The 14,706-nt window shown below is 51.9% G+C and overlaps 2 protein-coding genes across 5 annotated transcripts in view; one reads left to right on the top strand and one right to left on the bottom strand.

The window, feature by feature from the left end:
• The window catches only part of KY (kyphoscoliosis peptidase), a 47,347-nt gene extending 46,059 nt beyond the window's left edge, over nucleotides 1–1,288 (bottom strand). For 2 of the 3 annotated variants that reach the window (XM_086844392.1, XM_086844394.1), the window contains exon 1: nucleotides 47–1,288. The gene's annotated coding sequence lies outside the window, so the exon portion shown is untranslated. The remainder of the gene's footprint in view (nucleotides 1–46) is intronic. The other variant, XM_086844396.1, reaches the window with a different exon arrangement.
• Nucleotides 588–14,706, top strand: part of EPHB1 (EPH receptor B1) — a 68,857-nt gene continuing 54,738 nt past the window's right edge. The window contains exon 1 of one of the 2 annotated variants that reach the window (XM_086844368.1): nucleotides 588–935. Coding sequence is in view for 1 of the 2 variants with exons in the window: in XM_086844367.1 (XP_086700493.1) it covers nucleotides 1,632–1,689 (58 nt within the window). In the remaining variant the exon portion in view is untranslated. Of the gene's footprint in view, nucleotides 936–1,436; nucleotides 1,690–14,706 lie in introns of those variants that run through there. The other variant, XM_086844367.1, reaches the window with a different exon arrangement.

The following is a 14,706-nucleotide window of genomic DNA, read 5'->3' as shown; positions in this document are numbered from 1 at the left end:
CCCCCCCCCCAAAAAAAAAATTGAGGCACTTCTCTGGATAACTCACAGGCTCAGCTTTTTGCCTCTTGCCTCTTGTATTCTCAAACGATTAACATTTTTTTTGCTTTGCACATCATGAATATTCTATACTTGAGCTGTTACTGAGTTGTGCTAGATCAGATAAATAACATGGTGTTGCTTTTATGGCAGACTGGATAAAGATGCAAATAATACTGACATTTACTTCACAGTTTTCTTTCTGTGATCCTCTGAGTGAGTAAACTGGATTGCTGAGATATTCATGGGAAGGAAATGAAGAAGGGTTGTCAAGATGAAAGCAAATTTCCTTAAAACTTAGCCAGAAGGTTCTTGGCAATTTTTTTCTGTTATTTGCTCAGCTGAATAGGAGCTGCTTGAAAATATATTTTGCACAACCGCAAAAGGAAAACTCTTGTTCCCGTGGCACCGCTGACTGTTTTTTGCACGCTCCCTCCCTGAAAAGCTGACGACTTTCCAGCGTTCGGTGTCTCTGCAGAGGGTTTCTGGTCCCACCGTGGCGGCAGGCGAGCGGCCGTGACCGGAATGAGCCCTCGCTGCCTGCCCTGCCCGCGCTGTTTCCCGTAACCCGCGTGTGCTCGGCTGCGCGGATCCCTGAGGAGGAGCGCCGGGGTCAGCTTTGCTGTCGGGTGGGGAACGGAGACGTGGCGGGATGCTGAACCCTGCCAAGGCTGACCAGGGAGAGCGGGACGGGGCGAGCGTCCTTCTGGATGGTTCTTTTTGGAGGCCGTGGACGTAGATCGCTTCTGGCTGGGCTTGTGGGTACCAGGGCACGGCCCTGGGCTGGCAGTGACGGGGCTGCTGCTGAGGGGTGCTGAGCGTCCCGGTGTTCCCCGAGCGAGGCCGCTGCTCCCCGGTGCCCATCTGGCCGCGGCGCCCGGAGCGATACCCAGCGAAGGGTGAGCGCAGTGGAAGAGAAGGCAGGAGGCTGAGGGGGCCGCGCGTTGTGTCCGACCCCTGTGGCGGCAGTGTCTGAGCGTGAGGGGAGCGGACATGCTGGGGGCGGCTGGGCAGAGGGGCCACGTCTCTGTAGGGCTGACCGTTCGCTCCAGATTCCTTTCGCGGGTGAGAGAGGGGAGCGGGACTGCGGCAATGAGATCCCGCTGCCGCGTCCCCGCCGCTGTCCCCGCCCGTCCCCCGCCGCGTCCTGGCTCTGCGGGGCCGGGTCCGCCCCGTCGCGGGTCCCGCTGAGGGGAGACACGGCGTGAGGGGGCGTTTTTGGGCCGCCAGGGGGCGCCGTCCCCCTTCGTACGGGCGCGCGCGGCGGGCGGGGGCGTGGCCGAGGCGGGGCGCGGCGCGGGGATTGGCGAGGCTGCGGCGGGGGCGTGGCCAGGCGGGCGCGGGGATTGGTGGGGCGGTGGCGGGGGCGGGGCCGGGCGGCGGCGGGGGCCGGCGGCGGCGTGGCCGCGCGCGCCACTCGCGGCGGCGATGTGACCCGGGCGGGCGGGCAGCGGCACCGGCACTGCCACCGGCCCGTCCCGTCCGCGGCCCCGGCCCGCCCTGCCCCGGAGCCGCCCGGCCCGCGGACTCACCCCCCATGCCCGCTCACGGCCGCCCGCCGGTAGCGGCTGACGCCTGCGGGGCCCGAGGAGGCGATGGCTGCGGATCTGGTGGTGCTGCTCTGCCTGGCCGCCGCCGCGGCCGCCGTGGAAGGTGAGCGGCGACCGGGACTACCGGGAGCGGGTGGGATGCTGAGCCGAGGGTCCCCGCGCCGCCCGCGGTGTCTGCAGCTGGGGAGCAGGCGAGGAGCGACTCCCCCGCCGTAAGGCACCGGCACGGGGCTGGATCCCGGCCCCGTGGCCCCGGCCTCTTGTGCCAGCCCGGGTTTCCTGGCCCGCGGGCGGTGCTGGCATCCCGTGCCCTCGGGAGGGGGCCGGGACTGGGGGAGGGAACCCACCCGCATCCCCGTGGGGCGAGTTCCGACTCGGCTCCCCTTCCTTGCGGAGCCCAGCACGGGGCCGCGGTGGGGTCACCTCCGAGGTCCCTTCTGGTCCCCGGGGCCGAGGTGGGGCCATTTTCGGAGCCCCGTCTAGGTCTCCTCTGGTCCCCAGGGCCGTGGTGGGGCCGCCTCCGGGGGCCGTGGCGGTGCGCGGAGCCGCCTCTGCCAACCCTCCTCCTCCCAACCCCGGCGGAGGATGGATGCGCCAGGAGCCGTGGGCAGGTGGTCTCTGTTTCTGGGGATGAACTGAGCCGGGGGACGCTTGGTCGGGCCATGGTGCCACGGAGCAGGTGCGTGCTCGTCCTCTCAGCACGGTTCGTGCCGGTGGGCTGGGATCTTTTCCCCGTCTCCCGCTTGGTCGTGGAATTTGCTGGGCAGCGGGAGGAAGGTGCCTGCAGCCGAGACCCGGGCTCCGGGCGGTGGGCCTGGTGGGACAGCCAGCTCACCCCAGCCTTGGTGCTGTGTCGCTGCTCCGTGCCCGGCATGGCTCCTGAAGTATTGCTTCGATTATTTTTTCTCTTTATTTTGCCGCTGCCACCTCTCTTGGCGGTACAGCAGCAGCTCGTGGCAGGGGCTGCCGAGCGCTGGAGCGGTGGCAGGGGATGGATGAGGTGCAGCCCCTCGGTTGTGAGCAGCGAGAGGCGCGCAGGTGGGGGAGATGATGCTCAGGGTCTCAACCCGCTGCCGGCCGGCGTGGGGCTGGCCCTCCTCGGTGGGTTTTCATATGAGTACGGTTGTGGCTGAATTGGCAGCTGTCAGAGATGGCAGGAGACTGGCTCAGCTTCGGGCGGCGAGGAGCTGGTTCAGGAGCTGGAATGCTGCTCCGGTGGGATTTGGCCGCAGCTCCGCTCTGCTCTCAAGCACGGCTGCTGGATCGTGGCGGCCAGGCCCGCTTGATGCAGCATCCCCTTTCCGCTGGCTTTTGGCTGACACGCGTGTTTGCTTTTCGTATTTCTTGGGCTGCCTCATGACATCTCTGTAGGAATACCTGGAGGTGGGAGTGCTGGTGCCGTGCGTGATGCAGCGAGCGCGCGTTTGCTCGGTGCCGAAGCCGCGCACGAAGAGACGAGACCTGTTAGCAGCGCTTCGCTCGCCGGCCTTTGCAGCGTCAGCGGCTTGAGGCACTGCTGGAATTGCGGCTGGATGGGAGACTTCGGCTCCCTCCTGCTCTGAAGGCACTCCTGGCTGCCTCTCAGGGTGTTCCCCAGCTCTCCCCGGGAGCGCTGGCAGAGTCGGTGTCCCTGCCCAGGACCGAACCTGTTGAGGAGTGGTGATAATTTCTACTCTGCTGAGGAAGTTGCTTGGATAGTAAAGTAGTATCCTAGGAGAGATTTCAGATTTCAGGGAAAATTTTGGATGGGGAATTTCTGAGGTAGAGCAATCAAATCTGATTTGGAGTTAAGGCGAGGGGATGATTATGTGGTCATATAAAGAAAATGCCTTTTTATGTGGTTTATTTAAATCTTACTGAATCTTTTGATACAGAGCGTGAATTTGCTAGATTGAAACATGGTTTTCTCTAATGGATCTGGAGCATCTCCTAGGACCTGCCTTGCCCTGGGGTCTGGCTTTTTCCCTGGAACATCGGCGAGGCTGGATTAGTCGGCAGCCCTCTGACAGCACGGCAAAGCCACGGCTGGCGCTTTGCTCTGCCCTGGGCTGCAGGAGCAGCTGAGCCAGGGATGGCTCCCTGCATCCCAGATCAGCCAACGAGACAAAAAGTCTTTTTTCGTGATGTTGGGGGAGACATCTGGGGGCCTGGGCCCGGCTGGAGTGGGAGGAGGATGCAGCTGGGGTCAGGGTGCAGACTGCCTCCAAACCACCCTCGTTATTCACCATGAAACCTTGCTAACTCATTGCCTGCAGCACGCAAACCTGGATGTAATAGAGTCACTTATCTGACTTTTTTAATGGTTCCTTAATTTTTTACTAAATCCTGTGGCTTAGCTGATCCCTTTTTGCTGGACACCTGTACGTTTGTAGTAATTTAATTTTTTTTTTGTGGCTTGTGAAGAGGAGGAAGGATGTGAGAAGATGACAGCACCAAATACTCTGTCTCTCCCACACCCTGAAATCACTCAGGAGCTGCTGGTGTGCTCTCTCTCTCTGTTAGCTGAACCAAATACAATCCACTTAGCATATAGAAAGGGTGGTAATGGACTGATGTTACGTGTTTTAACTCGGGTTGGAGCTGTTGGTAGGTCAGATGAAGCTGATGACCATTTTGGTGCAGCTTCTCCACGTACTCTGTTTCTCCTGCCTGGCCTGCTCGCATCTCCCTGCCTCGCACCTGCTCTTTTAAAATCCAGGTTTTTCTCTCTCTGCTTGCAGCATCACGATAAGCAGAGCACAGGAGGGAAGTGGAAAGCCCTGCTTGGGGCAGGTGAATCCAGCTTAGTTTTTCTTCCCCTGCTTATCCACCGGCTTCAGAACAGTCACCGGGGAGAGGAGCAGGGACGGGGTTTGACTGGAGAGCGACATCCCTGGCTCCTGCTCCATCCCTGGCCGCCCGCTCTCCTCCCTCTTGGCTCGGGATGCACACATCTGTTGCAGGCATCCTTCGGGCTTCCTGCGCTTCCGCCAGGCGCCGGAGCGGTGCCTGTGCCGAGCAGGCTGAGAGCCTCCCTTCCCTCAGCCCTGTGGGCTCCCACCTCTTGCTGCTCCGCCCCGAGCTCAGCCCTTCTCAAGGAGAAGCTAGAAATAAGTCCTCAGGAGGGAATTTGTAAGTGCAGATGGTAACCTTCATGGGAATTTGCAAGTGCTACTATTCAGCTGTCCGTTTACTCTTGCTTTCTTTGCTCAAACTAACTGAGGGGAAAAAAGAAAGCCCTAAGGGGAAAACCCTTATTCTTGGCATGATGAGTGAATCCAGATCCTGTCAGCCTGAAGGGAAAGTGTTTTGTCAAGTCATAGAAAAGGGGCCTGACATTGCAGGTGCTTATGTTGCCTTTTTTTTTTTTTTTTTTTTTTTTTTTTGTTACTAATTCCTGGTAGCTGTGCTTATGGAGAAGGTGGGGACTGTGTTTTCCTGTTCTTTTAGATATTGGAGTGCTGCATGTTCTCCCATGTGTTAAGTGGCCCTGTGTACTGTGGCATGAGCTGCCAGAGGGTTTGCAAGGTGTCCTCTCACCCATCCTGGGTGAAGCTCCTGACACCACAACAGGACAGAATAAAACCCTTCTACTGGTCTTAGAAATCAGGAGAAAATAGGATGTTTGATGATGAAAGAGGCCAAAAATGTTTGTCTGGATCTGGATCCAGGCTACGGTGCTGAATAATAGATGTTTCTAGCAGAGATGGGTTCTGTAAGGTAAAGAAATGTTCAGATTTGATGAAAAAGGGGAAATGATGCTTTGGGCAGTGGGTAACTCGATGCTAGTCAGGTCAGCAAAGTCTCAGAGACCCAGTCCTGGTGCAGAGGGAGTGCTGTGGGATGAGGCTGGTGGAAGTGGTGCTCAGAGGGAGGCTGAGGCTCTCGTGGTGTGTGTGCACTGCGCTGGCTGAGTCCAGCCAGCTCTCCCAGCTGTGGGTACCCTCAGCTCAGCACACATGGAAAGGGCATCCTGCAGGAACTCCCAAAACTGTGTGATGCTGTCCAAAGGTGGTGCTTTGCTCCCTCTAAACAGTGTTGGTATGAGGAGTCATTTAACAGCACAGCAAGGCTGGGTAAATAATTGGGGTTGCGGGAGGGAACGCTTCCCCCAAATATTCATTAAGATTTGAAAGCGCATTTCAATTTGACCTTGTTCTGCTGCAAACAGAGCTCTCAAGGGTTGCACACATCAGTACTTGGCCAAGGCAAATATTAAGGTTGGATGTTGGCTGGGTGGCAATTTGGGAAGGCATCTCCTCAGCTGGAATGGTAGGAGGTTGGAGTGAGTGTTGCTTACAGGCGTCCCTGGGTAGTGTGGGATCAGAAGGGTGCAGAAGGGGATGGAGTGATGGCAGAGTAGTGTCAGGAGAGAGCTGTGGCCTTGGGTGGCCCCTGGACCCTGAGCTGGTTATTGCATTGTTCAGCTTTTAGGGGTAAACCCACAGTCATTCCAGAAGTGAGCAGCTTGAGAGGCTGCCTGGGAGTGTGCAGGGAAGGGAATGGGCGCAGAGCAGATGCAGACAGCAGGTAAAGACAGCACAGCCCTTTCCTTGGGGACAGGGGGAGCAAATTCTTGCCCAAATTAGCTCCATGGCTTTCCAGATGAGTGGAGAGTGTGGATGGGCTCCTTCCTTCCCTGTAAATGTTGCTCACAGCCACAGCTGAGGTTTTGGAGCTCTTTTATTTTGGTCACCATCCATTTTCCCACCAAGTCACATCAGGGGAAATAGTGAGAATAACAGGACACGTGTTTTGCAGGCACAAAAGGATCTGTGCTCTATTTATTTATTTCTCACAACTTTTGAATTATTAAAGTGCGTTCAGGGGAGATTAACTTTCCCTGCTCAATATTTATTATTGTTTCATTTCCCTGAAAGTTGGAGCTACAAGAGCTTTGATGAATGGGCTGGAAGGTTCTGTAGTTTCTCTATTGCTAATCTAAATATGTCCGTATCCTTTGCTGAAAAGCTAATTTGTAATTTCCTATGGTAATGCTGCTTAGTGAATTATAATGATACACCAGGGCCTGCTTTTCATCCCAGCCCTCTGTCAGGGGAATAAAGCTACCACTGGAAAACGGTGTGAAACCTGGAAACTGGCCATTAGTCCCCTAAATTTTTGGTCTAATAACAGGAATCCAGAAAGCCTGTGCACCATCTGGTCTGTTTTCATCCGTCTGCCCCCAGGTTTTTTCCAGGCACGGGAGGAGTGCCCTGTGCTGATGCCACGACCCGTGGGTTTGCGTCATCGACCAGAGCTGGATGGTGCATGCAGTCGCTGCTTCTGGAAACCTCTCCCACCACCCCAATTAGAACCAAGTGTTATCAGTCTTTTGAATAATTGAAGAGGCTTTCTGTTGAATATTTAATTACAATAATATTTGGTTAGCAGGGGTTGTTGGGCTCAGTTTGTGCAATTGAGAATTGCTGCAAGAAAGGCTGTTAAAAGAAAATGTTGTTGTCTATGATCATTGATTTATCTTTTTTTTCTTTTTAAGCTAATCAGTTACTTAGTTGAAATTGGTTAATTAGCTCAGCTCCATTAAGATTCTTCGGCATTTAAACTTGATGTTTCTAAATAATTATAGTTTTGCCTGCTAAGCCCACAACCCAGGGTGACCTAATTACTATTAAAGCAAGACGTGCTTTGGTCTGGCTTTAATAAGTTCCTGCTGGGAGCCCCACAGTGAAAAATCAGAGGCAGCAGTTCAAAGGGGAAGGGGCTTGTGCTGAGCCCTGGACAAGGAAGATGAGTGTCCTTCAGCCTCACTTATTCCAACTTAAACCAAGGATGCTCTTGGTTTGGGAGGAGGAGAGTCCCAGATCCATGGTTGACATCTCTGTACTGTGCGTTTATGTCACAATGGATGGTCATGGCAAGCAGTTGTTTGGAGGAGGTGAGGGTTAAGATGGGTTTTAGTTAATTGATGAGTGTTAATTTGCTTTTTTTCTCTTCTCAGTCTTAATAAGCAGGATGAGTCCTTTCCAGGTCTTTCTGGGTGGGGGGACAAAAAAAAAAAAAAAGTGGTATGAAGTTAATCTTGATGATTTTTAACAATATTAAGGTTATTTATGTTATTACTAAGATCTAGTGGATGTTGTCCCTGTCTGTGGCAAGGCAGGGCAGGGACAAAATGATCTTGTGGGTCTCTCCCAACCCAAACCATTCTGGGATTCTAGGATTTCATTTATTTATTTATTTATTTATTTATTTATTTATTTATTATTTGGCAATATCCAGGCCAAATAATTAGGCATTAGTAAATGCCCCAGGTATGTGCTCATTACTTAGTGAAGGAAATGTTTCTTATCTTGGGAGACATCCAGTCAGGGTTACTGGTGGCTGGAGCTGATGAAGCTTTAATTTGTTATGCAATGAGTAAAAGTGGAGGGTGGGAATAGGTAAGAGGCTGTGGAAATCTTCACTTGCAAGCTGTTTCCTGCCATCCTTGATGGGGGTTTAATCACGACTTCAAAGGATTGTTTTATGATGATTTCTCCTCAAAAGCCTTTCTCTCATCCCACCTGCTTCTCCAGTGCCCTGGTACGTACCCATTGTGCCACATTCCAGCAGCAACTGGGAGCCAAGCTTTGGATAATTCAAACCATTTTTATAATTTTGATAATTTTAATAATTCAAAGCATTTTCCTTGGATTGCTCCAAGCATGGCTGGGTTTTGGTGTCTTGGCCTGACTATATATTATTTTTATGAGAGGATGGGCAGCTTAGCCCACTGGATGCTCCATGCTCCTGGCTCTGCTGTCTCCCAGGAAGCCTCTGAAGTCCTGCAAAGCCCAAGACCTGTTGCATGTCCAAGTCTTCCCCTCCCTTTATTTTCTTTGCAGAGTGGAGAAGTGGGATGCTTTTATTTGTGTGTCCTGGGGCAGGGCAAGTCACCTTCAACTCGGGGTGTGGGCTGCTTCTCCCTGAGCCCCAAAACCTGGGCAAACAGGGCTGCTGTGTCTGCTTGGATCAGCAGGCCAGTGTCCCCATGCTCTCTCTCTGCCGTGGGGTGACCTGGCAGGTGACACCCAAAATGCAGCCGGGTGTGATGAAGCTGGGGGTACCTGCAGCTGGTGTTGGTTGTTCCTCTCCTGGTGCTAAAACCCACACCACGGGTGGAGGGATGGAGCAGGGAATGGCAGTGTTTGAAGTTTTATGGAGGTTTCTCATTTCTTTTCCAGCAATCAGTGGCCAGGGACGGGCCTTTGATTACTCGAGGCCTCTGCTTGCTTCAGCCACTTCCGTAGCTGCGGGGTTGGAGCCGGCTCATTATCATCCTCACTAGGGCCCTGTTGATATGAGGATAATTGCATTTTGCTCAAAAGACATTAAATCACCGTGGAACAGGCAGAGGGGTGTGAATTACATCTTCCCCAGGAAAACTGGGAACTCAGCAGTGGAGTTAAAAGGGAAACCCTGTTCTCAGGGGGTTGGAGGAGAATGGGGCTGGCTGTGGGGGGCTGCTCTGGGTTCACTGGGCATTCTCTGCCCTCTGAACGGGGGGAACTGAGAGGGACACAGCCTGATGCACTGGAGACAGTCTGGGGCTGACCTTGGTGTTTTCACCAAAGTTCTGTAGCTTCTCATTTCCAAATGCCCAAGGAACGGGATGAACATGCAGGGAGAGAGCACGAGTGGGATGCTCTTGGGGTGCTCCGTTTGGTGCTGGGTTTGCTTTTCATTTGAAACAAATGTGTTTGGAAGTAACAAAATTGTCACAATTGTACTGTCAGAAGTGTTTCCTGTGATGGTTTTAACTAGTCCAGGACCTTTCTGTCCCATGATGTACCCATGGAGCTGAAGAGGCTGCTCCATAGCTGTGTTTGCCCTTACCATGTGGCCACTTCATCCCTGCTCTTCTGCTGTGATTATTTTTAAAGCGGTTTTTATTTAGTCCTGGAAATTATGAGCATAACCTGGCTGCAAGTGAACTTGGAGCACAGATCTCTTCCCTAGCTTGTGGGGTTTGGCTGAAGCGTTCCAGAGTGAAGCTCTACACAAGTGGGTGAATCTCCTGGAGATCTGTGGCCTTTACTGCCTGTGCTTTGCTCCTTGACTTGAAATTGCTGGCGGGGGTCTAAGATGTATGAGCCCATCAGGCTCTCAGCAGAGGCACTGTGAAGTCACGTACAATGATGTTATTGTGACCAGAGATGGACTGTAAAGTGGTCATTTCTGCTTTAATGCAATAAAAGAGGATCAGTTCTGTACTGTGTTTCCTGGGGAGGGATGTGTGGCTCCTTGAGCCATGTGCATTGTGCCAGGTAGCCTCCCTGTTGCTCAGTCAAGTGGAGAAAAGCAGGAATTGAAGGCATTAAAGTGCCTTTTTCTTTGGACCCAGCTCAGGTCGAGCCCTGCCAAGCTCTGTCCATGGGCTGGCAGTGCCCCCTGACCCCTGCTGCAGCCGACTTGGTGGAGGAGAGGAGGTGGCTGCTGGGAGCTGTAAGGACACGAGCTAAGTGTGGTCAGTGTCCTTCTAAAACTCAGCTTTTATTCTCATGCCACGCGTGGGTTTTTGCCACGCTGGCGGCGCTGCTGCGCGCCCGCGGGAGGGAGGCTGCTCAGAGCCTGGCTCCAGAGCCTGCTCAAAGCCATGGAAAGCTGCTCGTAACTTCAGTGGGCTGTGGCTGAGGAAAAGGAGCTGTTTTGAGAGAGGTGCTGCTGCTTCCAGCCCTCTCCAGCTCTGCTTTGGTTTTTTTGTTTTCTTTGCTGGGCTCCGCTTGCCAGGGCTCATCAGGGATGAGGAAATCCCTGCTTTTTTCATGGTTGGGTCTTTAACTTGTGGGAAGATGGTCTGGCTGCCTCCCACCAGTGGGAGCCACTTGGCAGCATCCCTGAAAACAGTCCAGCTGCCTCCCACCAGTGGGAACCAATCGGCAGCATCCCCAAAAATGGTCTGGCTGCCTCCTACCAGTGGGATGCACTCACATCATTCCCAAGATAATCTTCTGTTAATAAATCTCTCCAGCTCCCTAGCGAGGGGGCTTGGGGAGTGATGGGTGGGTGCCCACCTTACCCTGTGCCCTGATAACTCCTCTGTTTTCCCACTTTGGGCCCCTCCTCTCTGGCCTGCGTGGTCACTCCCATCTCCTGAGTCACCAGCCCAGCAGATTTTTGGAGGTGGTTTGCAGCAAGGCACGTTTTTATTTTGTTTTTTAAAGCTTTGTGGCGTTCAGGGGAAACTGGGATGTCTTTGAACCATTTAAGGTATTCCTAATAGGTTACCTTGAAAGCTTTCTGCAGTCTTGAATGAATCAAAGTGCAAATGTTTATAATGCAACACCCACACAGGCTGGGAGAGGAATTTTATTAAGGCAGGAGAGTCAGAAAACAATAATAATAAAACATGTTTTATGAAGTTGGTGAGAAACTTATAAACTAGGTGGAGTTTTACAGCAGATGAATTTGATACAAGTTGTAAATTTGAATTCCCAGGCTGGTCCTCAGGTCCTGCTCTTTATTACCTGAAATAACATTCTCCATTTTTAATAGCTGGCTGCGGCAGAGCGAGCGTGGTTTTATCTTTCTAAATGATCCACCGTGCGTGTCTTATAATCAAACTTCTGCCCATCCTCAGGTTTCCAGCCCTTTCCTTGAGCAGCATAGCGGCTGTTGCCAATTAGCAAATTGCTGCTCTTTGCTTTGCTGTTACAAGGGGAACTTTGAGAATCCTTCAATACATCCACATGTCTGGATTACTGACATCTTTTTTCCCAGCAGAAACCACTTTATTTTCTGATAAGAGAATGTTTTGTTAATACATCAGCAAAAAGGGACTGAAAGATGCTCTTGATAAATCAGTATTTTGCAGTATCAACCTGCTGTGTTTCCCTGCTCCTGGCACTGCTGGGAGGCATGGGGGTGTTTGTCAGAGCGTTGTTGTGAGGGGATCAATTGCCTTTTGAGGTGTTTGGGGTCTGTTCCCATTTTTCTTTCCCATGTTGCCTTGAGAGCCCCCCTTTTTCCCCAACAAAGTTTCCTTGTGGTGCAATTCAGGGACTGGCGAGGTGTCAGAGCATGAGGTGGCTCTGTCCATGTTCCAGGGGTGGCTTCCCAAGGGTGGCATGTGTTGACTTCCTGACTGCCCTGGGTTCCTTCAACCCCTCTGTGCCACTTGGCTGTCAGCAGCTGTACCTGAAAAAAGGTATAAAAATGGTGTCTCAGTCCCCTGTCCTGTCTGTGCACACACCAGCAGATTATTCCTCTTGAAAAATAAGTGATTACTTAAGTAAAGCATTCGAGCTAATGGCCAGATTATTCTCTTTAAAATGGGAAAGTAATTAGGGATGTTTTTTAAATAGGCTTCCCACCCTTGGATCTGCTGGGATTAGCCTGTGTGGGTGTGTAAATATTTAGTTTCCAAGCGCTGTTTTTTTTTTTCCTTTTCCCCCCCACTCCCCTTCCTTGAAGTAACAGTGGCGATAAGTGACAGAAATGAGGCAGCAGCTGTTCTTGGATGCTTTCCCCAGCATCCAAAATATATTTGGAATTAAAGATGACCCTCAAAGGAAAACAAAACTGAGGTTCTGCTAGTGTGATGTACCAGGGGTTTCCTCTCTGTGTGTGTGTGTGTGTGTGTGTGTGTGTGTTTGTGTGAAATTGAAGAGAAGTCATTGGGTGCTGGGATGTTTGGGGTGATGGAGAACAAGTCCAGCTCTGAGTAAGAGCTGTGGTTGAGCATGGTGGGCTTGGTTTGATCTTCTGCCCATGGCTGCCTGCTAGCTGGAGGGAATTTTTGAGCTTGTTCCCCTGCGTGGAGGTCTGTCTTTAACATCCAAACAATTTAGACTTCGTGCACCAAGGCGCTTTGATGTTTGGCTTCAAAACCGTGTCTTGTTTTGAAACTTGTTGCAGTGCTTGCAATGTGTTGGTGAAGCTGGGAAGGCGAGCAAAAAGAAGCTGAAAGCAGAAGCAAAATATGCAATTAGATGCAAAAGTGGTTTTAAGTGAGTGATGTGATGGAGCTGCAGATTAAAGGAACGTTTGGAAGCAGTCATTCTTGCAGCTCTCTTCAAGGTCTGCATCCCTGGAGACTCCTGCAGCTGAGGAGCATCTTGCCAAGCCAGGGGAGGCCAGATCTTGCATTTCCCCCATCCATCCAATGGATAAATCCCAAGCCCTAGTGAGCCACCAGAAGAAAACCTGGCTCAGAAGCAAACCTGCAGAGCCCCAAGGTTGGAATTGTCATTGATATGCCATGTGTCTTTGGTCCTGTCCTGCTTCTGGGAGGTACTTAGGAGACACTTCTGGGCCATCGGTGCTTCAAATCTTCATGCACCCATCATTTTTCTTCTGTCAGGGATTATTTATTGCAAGTATTAACCTGGAGCTGCTTTCAGGTGCCTCAGTCATTTTTTAAAGGCTTCATTTGTGCTGTTCAGCTGTTTTTGGCAATTTGGGACTTTTTGTTTGCTTGCCTGCCTGCTGGAAAGCCTTCAGAGGTTGTTTAGGAGGCAAGGGGAGCCTGTAGATCCAGATTTTTATTATTTTTTTTTTGTTATTATTATTATTATATATTATTATAATTAAAACATATTTTTAGCAGCTGAAATTCAAACCCGTCTGGGTATTTATACAGCAAGATGTTTTGGATGAGGAATAGGCCAAGAGAGTCATGTGATTGGGGCCAACGTGAAACAAAAGAATCCATTTATTATCCAGGCAGGAAATTTGTTCCTCGGGATGTTGTAGCTGCAGACATAATGATTTCATTTCCTCTGGTTCACCCAGATTAATGGCTTGTGCTCTTTTGTTTGTGTGCCTGTGTTATTCCTGCAGCCTGGCTTCCCCTCCCACTCCGTGCTGGTGTGTGTGAACATGTGTGCGAGTGCCCTGGGCGAGGAGGGGGCACAGGGGTCTCCAGGCTGCAGCAGGATGCTTGGGATGGTGGGGTGGGATGCTGGGAGAGCTGAGCAGAGCCCCAGGGACCACCTGGGGAATCCTTCCTGGCAGTGATGGATGATGTGTCTGGGGATCTCTGGGGATCTTGTGCATCTGTGGGGTTTTTCTCCTATTTATATTTCTGGGGGTCTTCTCTTGCTGTGGTCACCATAGCAGTGAGGGGTGTTTTCCTGTGAAGGTGTGATGGGATGAGTGAAGAGTTTTAGACAAGTGTGAATGTTGTTGCAGGTGTGACAGCAGTGTGTCTTCTCCACAGCCGTGCTCCAGGATTTTTGTAGGTGTTGAGTACCTGGTGGGAAACCCAAAGCTTTGCACCCTCCCAAACATCAGGCCGGGAAACAGCCTCTTTCCCCAGGGAGCTGTGCTGATGCACAGCGATGCAGGCATTGGCAGCATGGCTATGGGTGAGCAGCACCTTCCTGGCTGTGTGAACTGGCCTTTCATTCCAGGCTGGTCCCAGCTCTCATGGGACCACTGGAGGCTGGTAGAACCTACACTCTGTCGTTGATAAAAGCCCAGCAGACCCATCTTTGTGAGCACTCCAAGATTAGCAGCAGCCTTAATCACTCCCTTTCTCTGAGTGTTTGCCTTTCAAAAGTGATGTGGCAGGAAACTGGTGCCTTTGTGTTGCTGTTGCCTGGTGGGTCCTTGTGGGGTTTTGGCTAGGAGCTTTTAATTTACTGTGTGCAGGATGACCCAGTCTTCTCTTCTGGATTAATCTGGAGCAACCTCATGGAGCTGGGAGCACCCATCCTCAAATGATGAGGACTTCAGTGTGGTGCTGCCCAGAGAAGGATTGGTGACCACCTTGCTGCTCCCATGCCTGGCTCTTCCTCCTTCTTTAGATGTTTGTACTCCAAGCTGGGGAAAGAGAGTTTCTTCCACTTCTGGAGGAGTTTTTTTTGCAGGGTCCCATCTGTCTGGGACCTTGGTGTACTAACTCCATCTTGGACACGTGTTGCTCCTTCTTGGTTTTATGCCATGAGGGGTGCAAGCCCACTATTCAAACGCTGCAGATGAGAGGAATGGGAAGCTGGTACCCTGTCAAGCCCTGGGCGCTTTCTTCCCACCTGCCTGCCCTCCCAAATGGCTCCTGTGTCGCCCAGGTGACAGAGTTTGCGAGGATATGACAGCTCCGTTGCGCAGAAGATGATGAACAGTAATGAGACCCAGAGCACAATGTGCACTTAAAGTGATTTATTTCAGCAAGGAAACCACAATCAGGGAGGATGGG

This window comes from Cyanistes caeruleus, chromosome 10, assembly GCF_971803275.1.
Source record: "Cyanistes caeruleus chromosome 10, bCyaCae1.hap1.1, whole genome shotgun sequence".
NCBI lineage: Eukaryota > Metazoa > Chordata > Aves > Passeriformes > Paridae > Cyanistes > Cyanistes caeruleus.
Note: the sequence above shows the minus strand (reverse complement) of the source record. Positions and strands in the feature narration are given on the sequence as shown.